At 42.0% G+C, this 19,357-nt stretch overlaps 1 protein-coding gene across 3 annotated transcripts in view; it reads right to left on the bottom strand.

The window, feature by feature from the left end:
• TRPM5 (transient receptor potential cation channel subfamily M member 5) overlaps nucleotides 1-19,357 on the bottom strand; it is an 84,711-nt gene that overhangs the window by 36,404 nt on the left and 28,950 nt on the right. For 2 of the 3 annotated variants that reach the window (XM_034770262.1, XM_034770263.1), the window contains exons 2-7: nucleotides 16,841-17,010; nucleotides 11,254-11,434; nucleotides 9,234-9,400; nucleotides 6,854-7,034; nucleotides 3,118-3,182; nucleotides 710-901 (exon numbers count right to left, since the gene is read on the bottom strand). In XM_034770262.1, the coding sequence (XP_034626153.1) occupies nucleotides 710-901; nucleotides 3,118-3,182; nucleotides 6,854-7,034; nucleotides 9,234-9,400; nucleotides 11,254-11,434; nucleotides 16,841-16,957 (903 nt within the window). In that variant the 5' untranslated portion in view covers nucleotides 16,958-17,010. The remainder of the gene's footprint in view (nucleotides 1-709; nucleotides 902-3,117; nucleotides 3,183-6,853; nucleotides 7,035-9,233; nucleotides 9,401-11,253; nucleotides 11,435-16,840; nucleotides 17,011-19,357) is intronic. The other variant, XM_034770264.1, reaches the window with a different exon arrangement.

The following is a 19,357-nucleotide window of genomic DNA, read 5'->3' as shown; positions in this document are numbered from 1 at the left end:
GATAGTACATATAGTGCAGTGGGTTCTAACAGGTCAGACATGTGGAACTTTAAAACTGTGGATTACAGTAGAGGAGGTGATTTGAAGGTCAGATTCAGTTGATTTATATACCTATTAGTTTATTTGGGAAAGAGTATCCACTTCAGTGTTATCTCCCACATCTTGATTGCAAAGCTCACTGTCCCTTTGATCTATACATTTATATGCCTTGTGGGTCTTAGTGTTTTATTTATTTCTTTTAAGAGTAACTTTCATTGTTGCTGTTGGAAAAGAATGTGGATGGTGGGAGTAAAAAGGAGTGGTGAGAAGCAACTGTCTATTCACACTCATCCAGAATCAGGCTTCCACTCGGCAGCTGCGGGTCATGAATTGGGTCTCATTTTCCACAACTGCAGAACGTCCGCAGCTGCAGAGCTTGAATCGTGTGTCACATCCTCCAGAAACTGTTTAGTGGAGGATAGAGCCCTAAGTGTTCAATTGAATTACGAAGCCAAAATAAGTATGCTCTCCATTGAATGCCTGATTCTGGTCTCCGATACCTTTGTGTGTGCCATTAATCTCAGAGCATTTGTATCTCTAGCATATTTTTTGAGCAGCCTCCCAGCAATTCTGAACATGGGTAGTGGATACCAGATGAGCCACATAACGTAGAAATGATATCCGAGTTTGTGAGTGTGATACGTTTAATATATTAAACCAGTTCACTTACTGTTGCTGTCCAATGGAGAATGTCCTTCGATAAAAAGTTTTCTGTAGGGAATTTCTCTTTAAGTTGCTTTTCAACAACTTGTGGCACAATAAGCTGTGGCTCATTCACTACTGCAGCTAAGATGTCAGCTGTACCCCCAGATCCTGCTAAGATAAGCCAGGGAGCAGAGTTTTCCAAGCCCCTGCAAATTCTCTGTGGTTTTAAAAATACATTTTAGAATGCAGTTATGGAAAGACAAAATACAATGCATTCGTATATTAATATCTTGCAACTAGGGATGTGATTGAATACCTGAACCAGATTCACTCCATTCAGCCTCAGTAAGAATACTCAGGATCACCACGATACTGACATCTGTGAAGGGATGGCTTGCAGATAGCCACTTAACTATACCCTGTTCCACCATTATCTTCCCAGCTAGCTAAGCGTCCTGATTTGGGTAGCCAAGGTTTAAAAACAGTCACTCTCTGGTAGCTTGGTGTAAAATCCCCATTTTTGAATCTTGGGGGCCAGAATTAGCAAGAAAAAGAGAAGCATTGCATAGGGAACTCCTCAGTGAGGCACAGTAATCCTGCTGAGGTTGACTGCAAGTGCTGTAAAGCAGAAATTTCTTGAGGGAACACTACATCTGGCTACTCAGCATCAGCTGTGAAACCTGGCAACTGGAAGTTTATAAGAAGGCTGCTGAAAACATCCACAAAGAGCGGCCTTTATGCCAAGTTTCACGATATCTGTAGATAGGAAGAGCCATGTAATCACAATGAGGTGCAGGGGAGGCCATGGAAGTTGTATCCTTCAGAGGCTAATAACCATATTATCCTAGCTGAAATAATAATTCATTACCAGCCAATTTACATTGTGGGGTATGTGACAATCTCATTAAATGTTCAGACCTCAGTGCCAGCTCTCCTCCTGCACTTTAAAAAAAAAAAAAAATTCTAGAACCCCTGACATACGTGATTGTTTACAAGCGATAGTGATGTTAAAAATAACAATTGGCTATTCTTTCCCAGCACATAGGTGAGCCCAGAGCAACACCTTCCAGTCTTTTCTTGGTCTCCCAGTCTTGTTCTCTAAAGATTTCAAAAGAAGATCAATTGGCTTGCACTGCAAGGCTTTCAACATCAATCATGCAGGAATTGCTGCCATATTTAACGTATAAAAGAGAAGGTTAAGAGGTGACTTGATCAGTCTACATTGAGTGAAGGTCTTGGATACTTGAGGGTACTTCAATCTAACAGATAAATGCTTAACAAAATCCAGTGGCTGGAAGTTGAAGTGAGAAAAGTTCAAATAGGAAACAAGGAGAAGACACTCTTCTCTCCCCCAACACACACACTTTTTTTTTTTTTTAAACAGTGAGGGTCATTCACCACTGCAACATATTTACAAGGTGTCTGGTAGAGCCTCCCTCACTTGGAATCTTTAAATCAAGCTTGGCTGTCTTATTAAAGTCAGATGCTCTAGTTCAAACACAAGCTGTTGGGCTCAGTGTAGGAATCACTGGGTGAAATTCTATGCTGACTTCCTGCATAACAGGCCAAAGATAAAATGGAAATTGAAGAAAAAGAGGGTCATCCAGCTAGAGAGCTGATTTCCAAACATAATGTGTGAAGCTGCTGGGGAAAAGTTCAAAGCTGAATCTTTGGGTCAATTTACAAATGCTAAGACAGAGTTGGCAGTGTTCCTCACTGAGCCATAAAGAGAAGATCTGATGGAAATATGATGCTATCAGGCCAGCACATACTGCAAATCTGCCGTTGCGTTTCCCTGAGTTCTGAGAGGCAGGACTGAATATGCAATGTCTGATCATTGCCAGGAAAAACTGCCTGGCTACAGGGATGCTGGAACAATTTGTATAGTGGGGATGCTGAGAGCTATTGAACCAAACAGTAAACCCTGTATATGATGGAAACCACTTCAAGCCAGAGGGTGCAGCAGCACGCCCAGCACCCCTAGTTCCAGCACCTATGCCTGGCTAATCTGTTTGCACTTGCTTTGTGAGGAATGGCTAGAATTTCTAATTCACCAGATTTTTTTCAGATTTCCACTGCTCACTTTCTGCGGTGTTAGCTAGATGTGTAGTCATATAGGAAACTTAAGTGATCTGCTGATACTTTTAAAACTAAGCAATATTTCTGTTGAATTTGCTCAAACTGCACTATTTCTTGCAGTAAGGGATGTACTGATGAAGCTAATGAATATAAGTTGAATTTAATTTTTTTTCTACTAAAAAATTAACTGTTACACAATTTGGATAATATCTTACTACCCGGATTTGTAGTTGGCACCCAGCAGAACGTTCTGCTAAGTATTTATTTAATATTTGACAGTTCCAAAACATGGATTTGTTACCTCCTTGGGGTATTTTTAGAATGAATTTTTACATATCACAAGTTGCTTCTTACCTCAAGTGTTTTTGGTCCTCCATTTACCAGTAAACAAAGCACAGGGATTTCAATGCTACCTGTTCCTGTGAAATAGATGAGAAAATGTTTAAATTCATAACATTCATAAAGATGATGTTGAGTTGCTGCCATCTTCTGGAAAGCATTGTGCCATCATATGGTCCATGGACTGAAACAAGAGCAATGGACCCAGAGAACACAGGCAATAGGATGGTTGACAGCAAAGGCTGTGAAAAGCACTATGGTCCAGTGGTTAGAACGTTAGCCTGGGGTTTGGGATCAGGGTTCAATTCCTTGCTCTGCCACAGACTTCCTGTGTGACCTTGGGCAATCAGTTCTGTAAAACAGGAATAATAGCCCTGCCCACCTCACAGGCATGTTGTGAGGATAAATACATTAATGAGTGTGAGGTGCTGAGATACTATCGTGATGGGTGCCACCTAAGTACCTCAGATGGATGGCGAGACCCTGGGAGAGCCAGTATTTGGAATGCTAAGTTAAATACAATGAGAACACACACTGCAAATAGATTCTAACTATTGTCCACTTGTCCTGACTTAAAGCGGTCAGTGTCCTAGATGCTAGAAAAACAAGGTGGTGATGGCTGTTCCTCTATTTCCAATAGGCTCATTAAAGCTTCATATGAAATTAGGGTGATCCTCTCTAACTTTCTGATCCATACCCTCCGAGCTGAAGGGAGCTCTATGTAGGTAGACTCCTCACTACATCTATGCACACGCTTAACATTATAGATGCATAGAGCTGTTTTTTGGTTTTGCTTTTCAAAAATATGTACTTCCAACTTTCAAATAAAACTGTTTATAGTGGGAAAAGTTTTGACGAGTGGTATTTTTGGTAAAAACATTGAATTTTTGACAAAAATGTTTTTTTCATTGAAAAATTGAAATTTTGACCATCTCTCCCGATGTGGAGCCATCACATGGATCACTCGCATGCATCAAGTTACACATGTCAGAACATGTGTTTCCAGGATCTGGGACTAAACTATGTAGGAAAATATGAAGACAGAATTCAGGAAAAGGGAGGATAAATGGGAAAGTGATATGAATGAGAGGCCTAGGTGATTCTGTTAAGGACAGATGACCAAGATCTGAGCCAGAATTAACCATACATTTCTTTCTTAATGTTCTGTTAGGTTGCTTCACATCAGCCTACAGTGCAATGCAACTTTGCCTAATGTGATGACCAGTAATAGTAAAACTCTATATGATGTAACAACTTTGACAATTTAAAAGAAATGTTTGCAGCCATGCATTTTTAACCATTTTTCACAGGAGCATGCAAAAAAGCTGAAGTACAGTCATCCTTCACAGTTCCCCAACAGCTGCTGCATTTATTTCTAAAGACCGCACAACTGCAGTTTATACTGTAAAATCTACCAAGTGCATTTCAAATGGGCCTGCAAGTATGTCTAAAAATACACCTCTACCCCGATATAACGCTGTCCTCAGGAGCCAAAAAATCTTACCGCATTATAGGTGAAACCATGTTATATCAAACTTGCTTTGATCCACTGGAGTGTGCAGCCCCGCCCTTCCGGAGCACTGCTTTACCGCGTTATATCAGAATTCATGTTATATCGGGGCACGTTATATCTGGGTAGAGGTGTAGTGGCTCCCATCCCAAAAAAACAACCCCTGTAGAGTCAAGCGATGAATGCACCAAATAGCAAGGAGAAGAGGACAATTTGGGTCAAGTGATTTTTAAACATCTCTTTATTTATTGATCTTTTTTATTATTAGGTTGCCTGAAGTAATGTATAGATCACCAATTCCCACTCCATGAGATATCCCAGAATAACTGGTGCAGGTGGTGACAGAACTAACGCAGAACTCAGCTGGAGCATGAAGATGACATATAGTGGGGTCAGCCGTGACTTTATCTTGTACTGTATGACATGTTTTTGCTATTTGTCTTTAAAATGAAATTCTAGTCTGCAAAGTGACTCTTGCTTAGTTTACAAGTAAAAAGGGTTCAGAGTAGCAGTCGTGTTAGTCTGTATCCGCAAAAAGAACAGGAGTACTTGTGGCACCTTAGAGACTAACAAATTTATTAGAGCATAAGCTTTCGTGGACTACAGCCCACTTCTTCGGATGCATACAGAGTGGGCTGTATGCATCCGAAGAACTCTGTATGCATCCGAAGAAGTGGGCTGTAGTCCACGAAAGCTTATGCTCTAATAAATTTGTTAGTCTCTAAGGTGCCACAAGTACTCCTGTTCTTTTTAAGTAAAAAGGCATTATTTCTAAATGCCAGCCCTGCAAACTCAGCCTGAGATTTGATCAAACCAGGTTCTTTCCTATATGAATGTCATCACCTTAACAAACATTCTTTAGGCTCATTTGCTTTCTCTGTTAGTCCATGCAGCTGCGTTGAGGGCAGAATTTGGCCTGCAATTGGGAGCTTCGTTAACAATTCTGCTGATGAGTGATAAGAGAGATTATCCAGCTCACTTTCTGCTAGCTACGTTAGCTCTGCAGATCTAGAAGCAATAGGAAGTGAAAACACTTTCCACTATGGGTGGTTGGTTGGTACAAGGCCTATGTAACACTTAAGTCCCATTTTAAACAGTAGTTTTAGGTGTGCATAGACCTTGCACTGTCTGTACAGGGTGGAATTTCTCTCTCAAATAAACGGACATGACTGAGCATTTCAGCGAGCCCCTCGTTCTGTGGCTATGATGTCTCCTGAAGTGGTAGCCAGCAATCCATGAGTTTGGGGGAGATCTAAAACGAAAGTACAGTATGCTGAATGCCCCTCTCTTATAGATGTTATTTGGGGGCACTTAATCTACATTTATTTGCAGTTTTTTAAAGCTACTTGCATGTCAGCTTTGAGCATTGAAGAAGGATAGCCTTGCGCTTAAGGAGCTAGACTGGGATGTAGGAGTTCAGTTCCCAGCTCTGAGCGTTGCTTTTTTGGCCTAAATTTCCCAACAATTAAAAGTGGATGATACTTCCTTTATGTCTTGTCTATTTAGACTGTAAACTCCTAGGGGCAGGGACTGTCTCTTATGTATAGTGCTTGGCACAATGGGCCCTGATTTCAGCTGGAGGTTCTAGGTATTACTAGAGCATAAATATTGTGATAACTTTTTATTGACTAAACGGTGTAGCCAATTGTTTGACTACACTTGTGGTTCATTCCTAAAAAAGTTCAAGAGACCAGATAACCGAACTTAGGCAAATGTATTGTCTAAAGTCAAAGCAGTACAATATGAAAAGGAGACATAGGTAACCTCCTTCCATGAACCAATCCTTACCTCCCAGCATAGTCACCTTACACAGATGGTGTGTGTCAAAGATATACATTTCAGCTAGTATCTGTAGTATGATTTTACGAATTACTAAATTCTTTGCACATCACTAAAATCCAACCCACCAGTTTGTAACAGTTCCTCAACTTGTTTTTGTTCTGTACTTTTCTTATCTCTGTTTTGGATACTACATTCCAAACCAGTTGCCCATGAAGATACCTATAGTAGGACATAGAATTAATGTAGTTTGATTCTGACAGATTTTGATTTGCGAATGCCAAAGTTGACTTAGTTTTACAAAGAGTTATGGGATACTTAGCATGAATGAACAAAGGTAAGCATAATATCATTCAAATATAAAACTTTTTGCTAATATTTAATGCATATTGATATGGTGTGCAATTTGTATAACATATGTATTGGCTAACAACTTGATTAATTTCTTTTGCATCTACCTACCTCCATACCCAGTGCGCTGTTCTGAAATGTGTTTCTCCAAGGTGAGCCGTAGTTTAGTAGTTCCATCTGGCTCATCTGGATTTATCTGATCCACCAAAATAAAATGGGAGTGATTGTTGTCAAGGGAGTACAGTGGCCCTTGGCCATTATCATCTGACTTGTAGCATACAAGGTTTTCATTCTAGAAAAGAGAGAGGTTAATCTTCATAAAATAATTTTCTATTTTTGTCTTTTTTTTTTTTTTTTTTTTTTAGTGGTTTTGCACTATGTCATAGAAGAAAATAAATATTCAGACACTTCCAATAAAGTCTCCTTTAAAAGTTGGGAGAAGGAGACTGGCATCTTTGTAAAAGACACCAGATTGGGCAGCGCTAGAAAATGAAGTCTTCTGAGTATCCCTTTTGGATTCTGCAAAATATACTGATACCAAACATCTTGTTTGTGACTTGGGCATCAGTTCAGAACTTCTGGCAATATGTTTTTCTGATCTTAGACAAATGACACAGGCCACAAACCCTGATGACTGGGGAATAGAGCCGGAAGGGTTCCTAAAGTCTCTGCTCATGTAAATGGGGGTATTTCCATCGACTTCCATTGCATTAGGTCTGTCTTTACACTAGCAGTTATTTTAGTGCACTAAATGTACGTACTAATTCAAACTATGTAGCATTATTTTGTTGGCAAGACTATGTATGGTCTAATCAATCAGTTCTCAACCTGGGAGTTGCACTCTCTGGGGAGTGGGTCACAGAAAGTGTGTGTGTGTGTGTGTGTTTGGGGAGGGCGTAACCCTTCCTTTTTCTCCATCTTCCCCTCTCCCATCACCATATGGGTGGGATGTCCTGAAACTTTTTTTTTTCTACTGCAACATGGAATCCCTGCCCAGAAAAGGTTGAGAACCACTCTCTAGGCACAAAAGCTTTATATACATTTGCCCCATTCTGGCAATAAATCCCTTCCTCCTGGTGTCCATCTGCTATTATTTGGGTATATTGTCAGTGACAGCTCAAACTAGGATTGCTCACCTCTCTTGTCTTCTCTCCTCATGATCCTTTAACTTAGCTCACATTGCTGTAGGATGGTTTTCAATAAATAAACACACACACACACCTCTTCCCTTTCCCCTTCCTGCCCACTGACGCTGAACACTGGGCTCTAGCAAGATACAGCCAATTCGTCTGCTCAGTCATTTTGTTTGTGTGTTGCTTTCCTTTTCCCCTCCTTCCTGCTGTCTTTTTGTTTTGTATGGGGTAGGGATGTGTCATTTTACATGTCTGGACAGTTCTGTGCACAGCAGTGGTACCATATAAATAATTAACTGGAGCCTGAGGGTCAGGAGCATATTTCAGTAGCCAAGGGCCAAATCCTAGGCCCAGGGGCCCTCTCCAACACCAACCCCTCTAATGACACAGTTTGGCCAGGGGTCACAAGGAACTGAGGCGTAATCCTGAAGGGGGAACTCAATCCCACGGCATGTCCCAGATCCTTCTCGTTCTCTGGGGCCAAGGGTGAGGCACTGAGTATAGCACTGAGCACATCTGTGACACTAACTGATAAATAAAAAACATGCAGAATTAGCCCCAGGATCAAGGATCTGCAACTGGCTCTTTGGGCCATCTTCTTCTGTTGTATACACAGAAACATAACAGTGCAGATATAGGTTTCAGAGGGGTAGCCGTGTTAGTCTGTATCAGCAAAAACAACGAGGAGTCCTTGTGGCATCTTACAGACTAACAAATTTATTTGGGCATAAGTTTTCGTGGGCTAAAACCTGCTTCGTCAGATGCATGGCGTGGAAAATACAGTAGAGGGGTATAAATACACAGCATATGAAAAGATGGGAGTTGCCTTACCAACTAGGGGGTCAGTGCTAACGAGCCAATTCAATTAAGGTGAAAGTGGGCTATTCTCAACAGTTGACAAGAAGGGAGGAAAAATTACTGTTGTAGTGCTAATGAGCTTAATGTAATCAAGGTGTCCCATTTCACAGTTGACAAGAAGGTGTGAGTATCAGCAGGGGGAAAATTAGTTTTTGTAGTGACTAATTTTATAGTGACTGTAGAAAATTATGTAGAATTAGTGGTATCCTATTAATATATAAAGAAGTTCTTCCTCCAAGCTCTTTTTCTCCTGGACTCTATACTAATCAAATGTATAATACCGACACCTGCTGGATATTTGCAGCATTGCTTGTTAAGCAGGGGGAGATGTCTATGGAGTGCATGCACAGGGTGCAGAATCATAATGATTCTAATATAATTTCAGATCTTTCCTGTTGTCATTTAGAGCAGCTCAATTGTTTTGCTGCCTACCATTAGCAATTATTTTCGGAGAGGCAGTTCATATTTAAATGACTATATAAGTGTTATGAGAAAAATACCTTCACATTGTCCAGAATCTCTCTGTGCTGAATTTTTCCCAGTGAAGTTATTCCTATTGCAATCACTCTTACTCTAGCTGAAGTACTAGCCAGTGTGTGATCTCGGACTGCTTGCCCGATATGCCTCGTTATTCCAACACGTAGAGCACTGGTAAAGATCCAGGCACCTGAAATCAATAAAAACATTATGGAGTTAGTTGCTTTACCATTTGGCATATAAGTACCTCTAACTATGTGTTTTGTCCAGGCTGGCTCTAGATATTCTTGGGGCCTCTGAGAAGACAATCTTTGAGGCCTCAAGCAGATATCGATAATTTGTGTCATTACATATAGAATCACAGTCAGTACTAAACAGGACACTTTTATTAAAGAAAGCAATGACGAATGATAGGCACAAACAAACATGTTTCAGACATCTTGAGTTCCAGCTTTGTCATCTTGGTTTAACAGGGACCATACTCCCATCTGGGATGTTCGATGGAGCACGGAGAATCATTTAGAGGCAGAATGATATTACTGGAAGTAAAGATATGACAGTCTGCATATCTGGGGCAGTACTACTTCTTGGGGGAAGGGGTGGAGGGTGGGAACTGTGGAGGTGGCATCTTGCAGTTGGGATGGAGGACTAAATTGGGAGGACTGATCATGGGATGTTGGAAATGGCTGGTAGATGAGATGCTGCTTTAGGGTTTTTCCATTTAGCTCTATGGGAAAGTATCTGACACTCTCTTCTTCTTGCTTTCTGGTGTACTGGAGAGTGGACTCCTCAAAAGAGCAGGGCTCTTTTCATTCTTCACGTGCCTAGGGCAAGCCATGGTGGTTACCAGACCCAGATGCTGTAGTGACAACCAAACCACTTGAGGTCGCACTCGCTAAATAATTTAGCATATTCTGCAAACTGTGTCAGTAGACAAAAAGTAAAGTAAAATATAACTAAGTCCTTAGCAGTGTCCGCTTGTAGGTATTGAGATGACTTGCAGCATAGGAAGTGCATAGTAAGTATAAATAGCAGCTGCAATGATCTCAATAACTATTTCTGTTTATGGTACTTCTGATACTACCTTAGTACTTGGCTTTTTTTTAGTAATGAAAAGCAAAACGGCACGATGACCTTTTTTCCCCCCCGGAACCAGCAAAGCAATATGAACAGAGTATATGCTATATTGAGCACTAAAGTATGCTTTAAGCACTTTATAAACTTCAAAATGCAGTTATGCTCATAGGGGCAAAGAAAAAATGGCTTCTTAACTGACAGATGTGTATTCAGAGTCCTATTGGCCAATTGTAGTGTCAATATTTCAAATATTTTTCATTCCTGTTAGCCCTGCAGTGAACACCAGGTAAAGTGAACCAGATTCTCTTCTGGTTTCTGCATCACTTAACAAAATTGTCCGTTCCAATAAAAAATTCTTTATGAATGGTGAGGATGTGATGCCCACAATAAGTCAGTTTTGACTTTCAGATTCCAGGTTGAGTTTGCTGGGCTGCCAGTTAAAAGACACAAAAACACACCCACTCTTAATCAGAAGGTGAAGAGATTCAGGTGGTATTTTTCAGAAGTTCTCTCTTGTCTCAACTCTGTGTTCCCACCGCAGTCAAGACTGACTTCAATGGGAGTGTAGTTAGGCCAATGCTGAGTGCTTTTGAAAATCCTACCACTACTAGGGAGCTGGGGAGAGAAAATTGATATGGATCCCACTGTGACACCTTTTCCCCCATTACCTTTTAGAGTATAACTGCACTTCAAATGTTTATCAGTTGCAAGAACCACTGCCTGGAGTAATTTGGATGAAGTAGTAAATAATTGAGATACAAGTTACTGCAGTATGACTATCATTAATACATATCTTAATACAGGTCTAGGCCACCATCCAGCAAAGCCCTTAAGCATGTATGTAATTGTTATGCATATGAGCAGTTCCACTGAAATTAATGATGCAAGATTGGCAAATGCTGGATGGGGACTCTTTAGGGTGGAGGTAGAAGAAATTATGTTCCCGATTTTGGGAGTTGAACCAACCAGTGCTTTCTGCGGCCTTTACAAGTCCTTTTCTTAAGGTGTCCCGTAACCAAGGTTTCATTTGGAAGTTTTCTTCTTCTCCAACTAAGGAGACAACCAAGTTGGGAGCAGGTAGGTTCCATTTGTTGATCATAATATCAAATATAACTCCAGGATGGATGGCACATGGAACTTTAACAAACTGTAATAAACAAAAGGGCACTGAATAACAAGATAGGGGTTATACTGTACTGCTATCTTTACAAACTAATTGGTAAAATTATACCTCTCAAAACTACAGCAAATACAGAGCATAAGTTGCAGTGTGGTACACCCTCACACCACTGTAAAGTGATTTCCAATGCATTGGAACATCAGAACATGAAGAGATGTTGACTTGTTCTTCATCAAGATCATTTTGATGTGATTTCCCTTTCTCTCCCCCCTCTGTCCTCCCATTTAGTGGAAATGGTTCATATACAGTACCTGGTCATTAGCAAGATTGGTGTTCATCAAACTATGGTTTTACTGTAGAGGATGGGTCAGAGATGTTATGTATATAATTGGAACAGATGGGAAAAATCCTTCACCATAACAGTGAAATATTGTACTGATAGACCTTAATATTCAAAAAGGAGTTTGTCCCCAAGAAGAGTGAGACTTGGCATGTCAGGTCAAGGTGGTGTAGGACATAACCTTTTGTGGACAGGAAGCCTGTGCTTGGGTGTACAAACCCCATGCTGGCAGTGACAGAGTTTAAGGGGAGCATGACAACCCAATTAGCCCAATCTGTGTCACCTGCAGGGGAGACAGGTCATTAAGGACTAGACCCAGCTGGGGAGAACCAGACTGGGTGTTTCCTGTAAATGTAGGGCAAGAGAGAGGTGACCCCAGAGAGAGGTAGTTGGGGAGTTTGTGTTCTTTGGGAAAGGAACCACAGAGGGAGTTTGGAAGGAAGGAGTTTGTACCCTGGGACTCTCTCTGAATGGAGAAGGCAGCTGGGGAGAAGGAGACTTCAGAAGCAGGCCTGGGAGAAGAGACACTCCAGGAGAGAGGCCCTAAGGGTCAGCAGCTCGAGAGGAGCCAGGCGTCAAGGGAGAAAGCTCTGTAACAGAGGAAGGAAGAACTCTGCAGAGACTGGGAGAGGGGGAAAGAGACTGCAGAGAATTGCATCTGGAGAGGGCAGAAGAGATTTTGTTCCCTTGAGTTTAGACACCCTGTGTCACAGAATAACAGTAACATTGGCCCTTTAATGGTACGTCTACACAGCAATTAATCACCCATGGCTGGCCTGGATCACTTGGGTCGGGCTCAGGTAGCAGGGCTGTAAAACTGCAGTATAAATGTTCAGGATCAGACTGGTGCCTGAGCTCTAGGATCCTGTGAGGGGAGAGGGCCCCAGAGCCCAGGCTCCAGCCTGAGCCCAAATGTCTACAGAGTGATTTTATTATTATTTTTAGCCCTGCAGCCCGATCATCGTGAGTCCAAACCTGCTGACCCGGGCCAGCTGCAGCCAGGCCCCGGGTCATTTATTTGAGTGTAGACATACCCTTAGAGGGAAGAGGCCAATGTGCCTATGACTGGTCAATTTAGGCTTGAGAGGGCACCTGGCCCTAGAGGGAAGGAGACCTGGAGAGTCTGAGCCTGAGAAGAGTCAGATGCAGGAGGTGGTGTGGTGAGAGCTGCCTCAGACTCGGAGGCAGGGAACAGCAAGGAAGAGCTGGCAGGAGCTTCTTGGGAGAGAGCTTCAGGAGATCCAGTAGAGAAAGCTGAGTTCCTATAGGATCTGTAACAGGAGTGGTGGAGAGAACTGACACAAGCTAGGGACCCCTGTTGAGTAGAAGGCTTGGGCAGTGGCCTGAAGAGGATCCGGCTTGCTCAGAAGAGCTGAACCCAGAAGCAAGAAAGCTGTTGTGGGTGCCCCTGAGCAGGGATAGAACTCACAGGCAGGCAGGTCTGGAGGAGTAAAGCACTGCAGGAGTGGGGAACCCTCTCGATGAAGAAGTGAGTGAAAGGCAGCAAGAAATGGGTCACTCTCCGATAGGGATGGCTGGAGAGTGAGGCCCTTGATCGGGGGCAAATGGTAACAAAGTGCTGCTGCTATTGACTTTTGGGTGGGTGCTGTGAAGGTGATCTCCATGGAGAGAGGAATGGGAAAATCCCCCTGTATCTTTGTATGTTTATTACAGAAATTGGAGAATGGTTTGACCTACAAGATTTTAGGGTATTACTGCACTGGCGTATGTGAATAAATTTATGCTCAGGGGCAGGCTTTGTATTGGACACTGAAGGACTATGCCCCTCTTATGGATGAAAGGAAGCGAAAATTGAGGCAGGTGCCTCTGCCGGAAGCTGGTGGGTGTCCCAGGCAGGGCTGACCTATCACACTCTGTGGTTCTCTTTCTGTGACCTGGCCAGAGGGCCATGTCACTGCCCAGATCACTGAGTCTGGAGGGGATAGTGAAGCAGAGGGACTGCAATGCTGAGTCTTGCCATGAGGAAACACTTCAGGACAGTGAGTCTGACAGAACCACACATTAGGACTGATCCTGCAGATCTTGCTGAGGCAGTTCTGCCTTAGGAAGTGCCATATCAGATCAACAGGTGGGCAGCCATCACCATAGTCCCTGAGCACCTCAAAATCTTCAGTGTATTTATCCTCACCACACCCCTTTGAGGTAGGGAAGTGCTATTATCCCCATTTTATAGATGGGGGAACTGAGTCTGAGAGACTAAATGATGCCCAAAGTCACAAGTTTTAGCTTAATACTCTTTCTGACAGAGGCCAGTACAAAATACTTCAGAAGAAGGTGCAGAAGACCCTGTAATGGACAATTATGGGAAAACCTGCCAATAGAGGAAAGTGTCTGCCCAACTTCCATCACCCAGTTTTTTACTTTTTTGTACGGAAAAGGTTTTATATTCCTTTTGTTTATTTATTTATTTATTTTTAAATCTTGGATGTTATCCATATACATATCTAGTTAAGTTCTTGACCTCACTAGCATCTTATGGCAGTGAATTCAACTGGTTAATTATTCATTGTGTATCTCCCCAATATCCACAGTGGTGAGGACTGATGCATTATTGAGTTCTTCTTCTTCAATGTCCTTGTCCTCCTCAACCGCTGTCTTGACTCCTGTGGAGTCGAGCAGGCTTAACCATTTTGTCACAGACTTCTTGTTTCTTCACTACCTGAATTATTTCTTGTCTGTTTTTATGTCTTTGGCTGTTTTGCTCTTCAAATACTCTGTCTTCCTAATTTTCATGAGCTGCCTTAGTTTATGCTCTTTTTCCACTGGCTTCACTTGAGTTGGATTTCTACCTTCTGTGGATACCTATTTGGCTCAAATAATCTGTTGATAATTCAGTGATGCAGAGTTCAATAACAAGCAAAGATTTCTCTGCTGATGTATTTACTAAATACGATGCATGGTTTTCATAATTGGATTGGCATTAAAAGTCTAAAACAGATCAGTGATGTCAATAGGATCAGCCAGAGGAAATAAACCAAAATGCCTCAGCTCTTAAAATATTTACCAGAAGAATATAGTACATACAAGTCTACTAGACCATTGTTGTAAACTAGAACTAAGTACTGCAACCACATATCCCCATTGTACTGAGCTTTCCCAGCCCACCACTCAACTGTGGACATACTTTGATATATAATTATGATCTAATTTCCTAGGTTTCAATTTCGTAGGGCTATTCATGAGTGTGTTGTCTTCATTCTATAGTAATGTGCTTTGGAAGTAACAGTGACTTAATGTTTATATATGACACTTTAAATCACATGCTGTTTTGCTTCCAATAAGGCTTGCTTTTGTTATATACTATAAAAGGTATTGTTTTTTTAAAATAAGGATGGGTACAAATTACAGAACAACAGAAACAAAAGAAAAAGTGTTAAAACCACCTATTTATACATATTGCCTCCAACAAAATAGGCTTCTTCAAGGAAGCCTTAGACTGTTTTAAAAAAATCTACTGAACAGTAACCTATATAACTCTCAACATGCATACCACTCACACAAGCCATTGTGTGATTTTTATCATTAACACCCTTTATCACTGCCTCCATGAATCTGATGCTTCCTCCTGTTTTTAATCTTAATTTTGTTGTAAGGTCTTCTGGGTGCAGACTCTAAGGGCTGGTCTACACTTAGTCCGGACTTCGGACTAAGGTACGCAAATTCAGCTACGTTAATAACGTAGCTGAATTCGAAGTACCTTACTCCGGACTTACCGCGGTCCAGACGCGGCCGGAAGTCTCCCCCCGTCGACGCCGCGTACTCCTCTCGGCGAGCTGGAGTACCGGCGTCGATTGTGAGCACTTCCGGGATCGATCCGGGATCGATTTATCGCGTCTTAACCAGACGCGATAAATCGATCCCAGAACATCGATGGCGTGCCTCCGGACCAGCCGGTAAGTGAAGACTAGGCCTTAGGCCAGCTCGCCGAGAGGAGTACGCGGCGTCGACGGGGGGAGACTTCCNAAATTGCTGACTTTCTCATTTTTACCACATAATTATAAAATAAATCAATTGGAATATAAATATTGTACTTGTATATCAGTGTATAGTCTACAGAGCAGTAGAAACACGTCATTGTCTGTATGAAATTTTAGTTTGCATTGACTTCACTAGTGCTTTTTACGTAGCCTGTTGTAAAACTAGGTAAATATTTAGGTGAGTTGATATACCCCCTGGAAGGCCTCTGCATACCCCTGGTTGAGAACCACTGCCCGAGAGGCAGGAGAGTCCAGTGGTTTGAATGCAGGGCTGGGAGCCTGGGATGCCTGAGTCCTCTTCCCACCTTTGCCACTGATTCATCTTAACATTACTTTGCACTTTACACATTTTGGGACAGATCCTTAGCTAGTGCAAATCAGTATGGTTTCATTACGTCAAAGTAGCTATGCTGACTTACGCCAGCTGAGGATCTGCTCAGAATCCCAAGCCTTCATCAGCACAAGACTTGGTGCGTGGCTAAGAGGAGAGGTGTTCTGGAGTCTCCATGTCTGCGGAGGACTTGACTTGTGGGAGTTTTCCTAGGTAGCATCCAAGAGAGAGATTATGGATATGGGATGGGCAGAAGGTAACAGAAACTTCTTCTGGAAGTGCAGAGGGAAGAAGTCAGGGTAGAATTGTAATAAATTAAATAGGCAAAGGGTACATTTTTAAATGTTTTAAATAAATAGAAGTTTAAAAAATAGATTGATGGGCAGAAGCTGAAATAGGCAAATGATATGCAAATAGACAAAGCTGGGAAGGGTAAACTAAACTAAAAAAGTGTAAATGGTTCAAAGCCATCCAGTTGTGCATGATGCTTATTTATGTAACCAAGTGATCTTATTACGGTCACCCCCCCCCTTCCTCCTTTCTTCTTGTTTGTTGCATTTATTTGTGTCTTATCTTAAATTAGATTGTAAGCTCTTTGGGGCACAAACCATGACTTCACATGGGCATGTGTAGCACATAGCACTGATGCCCCACTCCTGTTTCTGAAACTTTGCACGCTACTGTAATGCAAACCAAATAATCTGACAATAGGAATAGAAGTCAAGAACCTGACTTCTCCCATCCCATTAAGGAACTTATCATACCTTCCCACGTTTCTTTCCGGAAGCCATGAAGTCAATTTCTCCTGTACAGTATGGCAATTCCCTTCTGAATGCTTCTTCTTTGTCATTACTGCAAAGTTTGGCTTCTGTGTCTTCCATTGGAGCAGTGGTATGATAATTAGTGCAGATGGATTCTCTGAAATAATGGAGCACTTAAAGATGAGAGTTCAAAAATATTCAGGTTAGATTGGGAAAATTGCAAAATTTGCCAAAGTTAATAAATAACAATTACTCTTCATTCAGAGTGTTCATATGTATTCCCCTATTTTACCCTTTAGCACAAGAAGTCAATTATTTTTTTGTTGAGGTCCAAATTTCTTGGTGAAGATCCAGACCAGAGAATATAATTAAAAAATTAATAACAAGAATTATAATAAGTAAATAAAAAGATTTTAGGGTCTGTTCAAAAGCATCTGGCTGTCTGGATTTGGCCCGCGGTCCACCTATTGACTACCCCTGCTTCAGCATTTTGTCTTAATATTAATATGTTATAGTAGTAGCATAATGTTATATTACAGCCAAGACTGGAGTCCCATTTGCTAAGTGGTGTGAGGGCTGCCTCCTACTGTGCATAGATACAGCAGAATTTAGGACCCAAGTAGACGAGACAAAGGAAGTACTATTATACTCCTCTTGCAGAGAGGGAGCCAAAGCACAAAGATTTGAAGTGAGTTGCCCAAGGTCACATGGGAAATCTACGGCAGAGCCAGGAATTGAACCAAGGTCTCTCAAGCTGAAAAGAGGGGCCTTGGCATGAAACAACAGCTGTGGTCGTGGCAGCAACTAGCAATGTTTGTGTTGCAACTTCTTGGTGTTGTCATTCCATTGTGCTACCCAGATGCTACATTGTTGTGTTGTGTATCAACCCAAAATAACACAGTTGATGCTTTTTTGTATTGGCCTGAAGCTATTTCTGGGGCAGTTCAGCCCTAGCTGTTCATGGGAATGACTCACTGATTGCATGTGTCCCATTTTCAGTGTGTGAGACTTGCATGGTCTGTAGTTGTCGGGCACAACATAAAAGTCCCACGCTCCCATCCATACGAGGATGTAGATATGCATCTGCAGAAGAGGGAAAGCCCACCAAGACAACATGCCTCCAACGTTGCAGAAACTCACCTATAACTAAAATCCATGTGAAGTTCCTCATGCGTTGACCTGTGTGAACCTAATGGAACTGTGCTATGTGTTGGGGTTTAAACCAGCAATTCAGTCAGTGCAATCTGTTTGTCATGTGTCTGCTACTCTCCCACAGACTGGCTAAAGATGATAGATTATCAATCGTGCTAGGGTTGAAAAAAGCAAAACCACCCTACACCTGTATGGAAATTGTGTCTGAGGGTACATCTACACTACAGCGGGGAGTCGATTTAAGATACGCAAATTCAGCTACGTGAATAGCGTAGCTGAATTCGACGTATTACAGCCGACTTACCCCGTTGTGAGGACGGCGGCAAAATCGACTTCTGCCGCTTTTTGTCGGCGGCGCTTACTACCACCTCCGCTGGTGGAGTTAGAGCGCCGATTCGGGGATCGATTGTCGCGTCCCGACGGGACGCGATAAATCGATCCCCGAGAGGTCGATTTCTACCCGCCGATTCAGGCGGGTAGTATAGACCAGGCCCAAGTGTATCCCTCAAATACCTAAGCACGCCTCAACCTGCCCTCCCTTTTTGTATTGTCATCCCCTTGGAAGTTTGTTTGTGAATGAGCATTTTCCTCACAACTGCTGCTTATTCCAATGAAACACTTGTCAGCCCATCTGTGAGTGACTTCAAGAAACAAGCATTAACACATTCAGTTATTAAAAGTGAATGTGCCCAAATCTTGTCCATATATCCACGACAAAAATAAATAACCTCCCCACTGCTTTTAACTAGATTTTGCCAGAGTTCACAAGCCCCAAAAACTGACTGAAAAATCCAGGTCTCCTTTTTTTTTATGGAATATGAATAATTTTTTTTTACTAAACAGATGTTTCCACATTCTTCGTCCTTTTAAAAAAAAAAAAAAAAAAAAAAGAGGTCTGTTCCAGCAAGTCGGGACTTATGAGTGCCTCTAGAATAACAGGCTAGAGTGGTTAGGGAGTAAAAGTCCTGTAAATGAACCGATTCTGTTTCAAGGATCAAAACACAAACAATAATGAGTTTCTTAAAATGATATTTCAGTGATCCACTGGGGGAAGATGGCATGTAGGCATGCTGTCCTCCTCTTCAAGTCCCCTGCACAGCCTGCATGATGTCTATTTCTCTGCTCTCTCCTTTTACATCCCCTCTTTCTATTCTCTCTGCCTTTAGTAACTGTCCCTTCCTTGTGCAGCCAGCTCGCACCCTTGACTTCTAAACAGCTTTGCAACCCTTCCTTCATACAGATTGCCACGCTTTACCTTCTCTGTGAAGTCCCTCATCCCACACAGTGAAGTGTTTGCTGATCCATAGCTCATTTTTAAAAAGCATGGGACCTACAAGTTATATACTCTCCTTCACTCTTCAGTCCTGC

The sequence above is a fragment of the Trachemys scripta genome, chromosome 4 (assembly GCF_013100865.1).
Source record: "Trachemys scripta elegans isolate TJP31775 chromosome 4, CAS_Tse_1.0, whole genome shotgun sequence".
Classification (NCBI taxonomy): domain Eukaryota; kingdom Metazoa; phylum Chordata; order Testudines; family Emydidae; genus Trachemys; species Trachemys scripta.
Note: the sequence above shows the minus strand (reverse complement) of the source record. Positions and strands in the feature narration are given on the sequence as shown.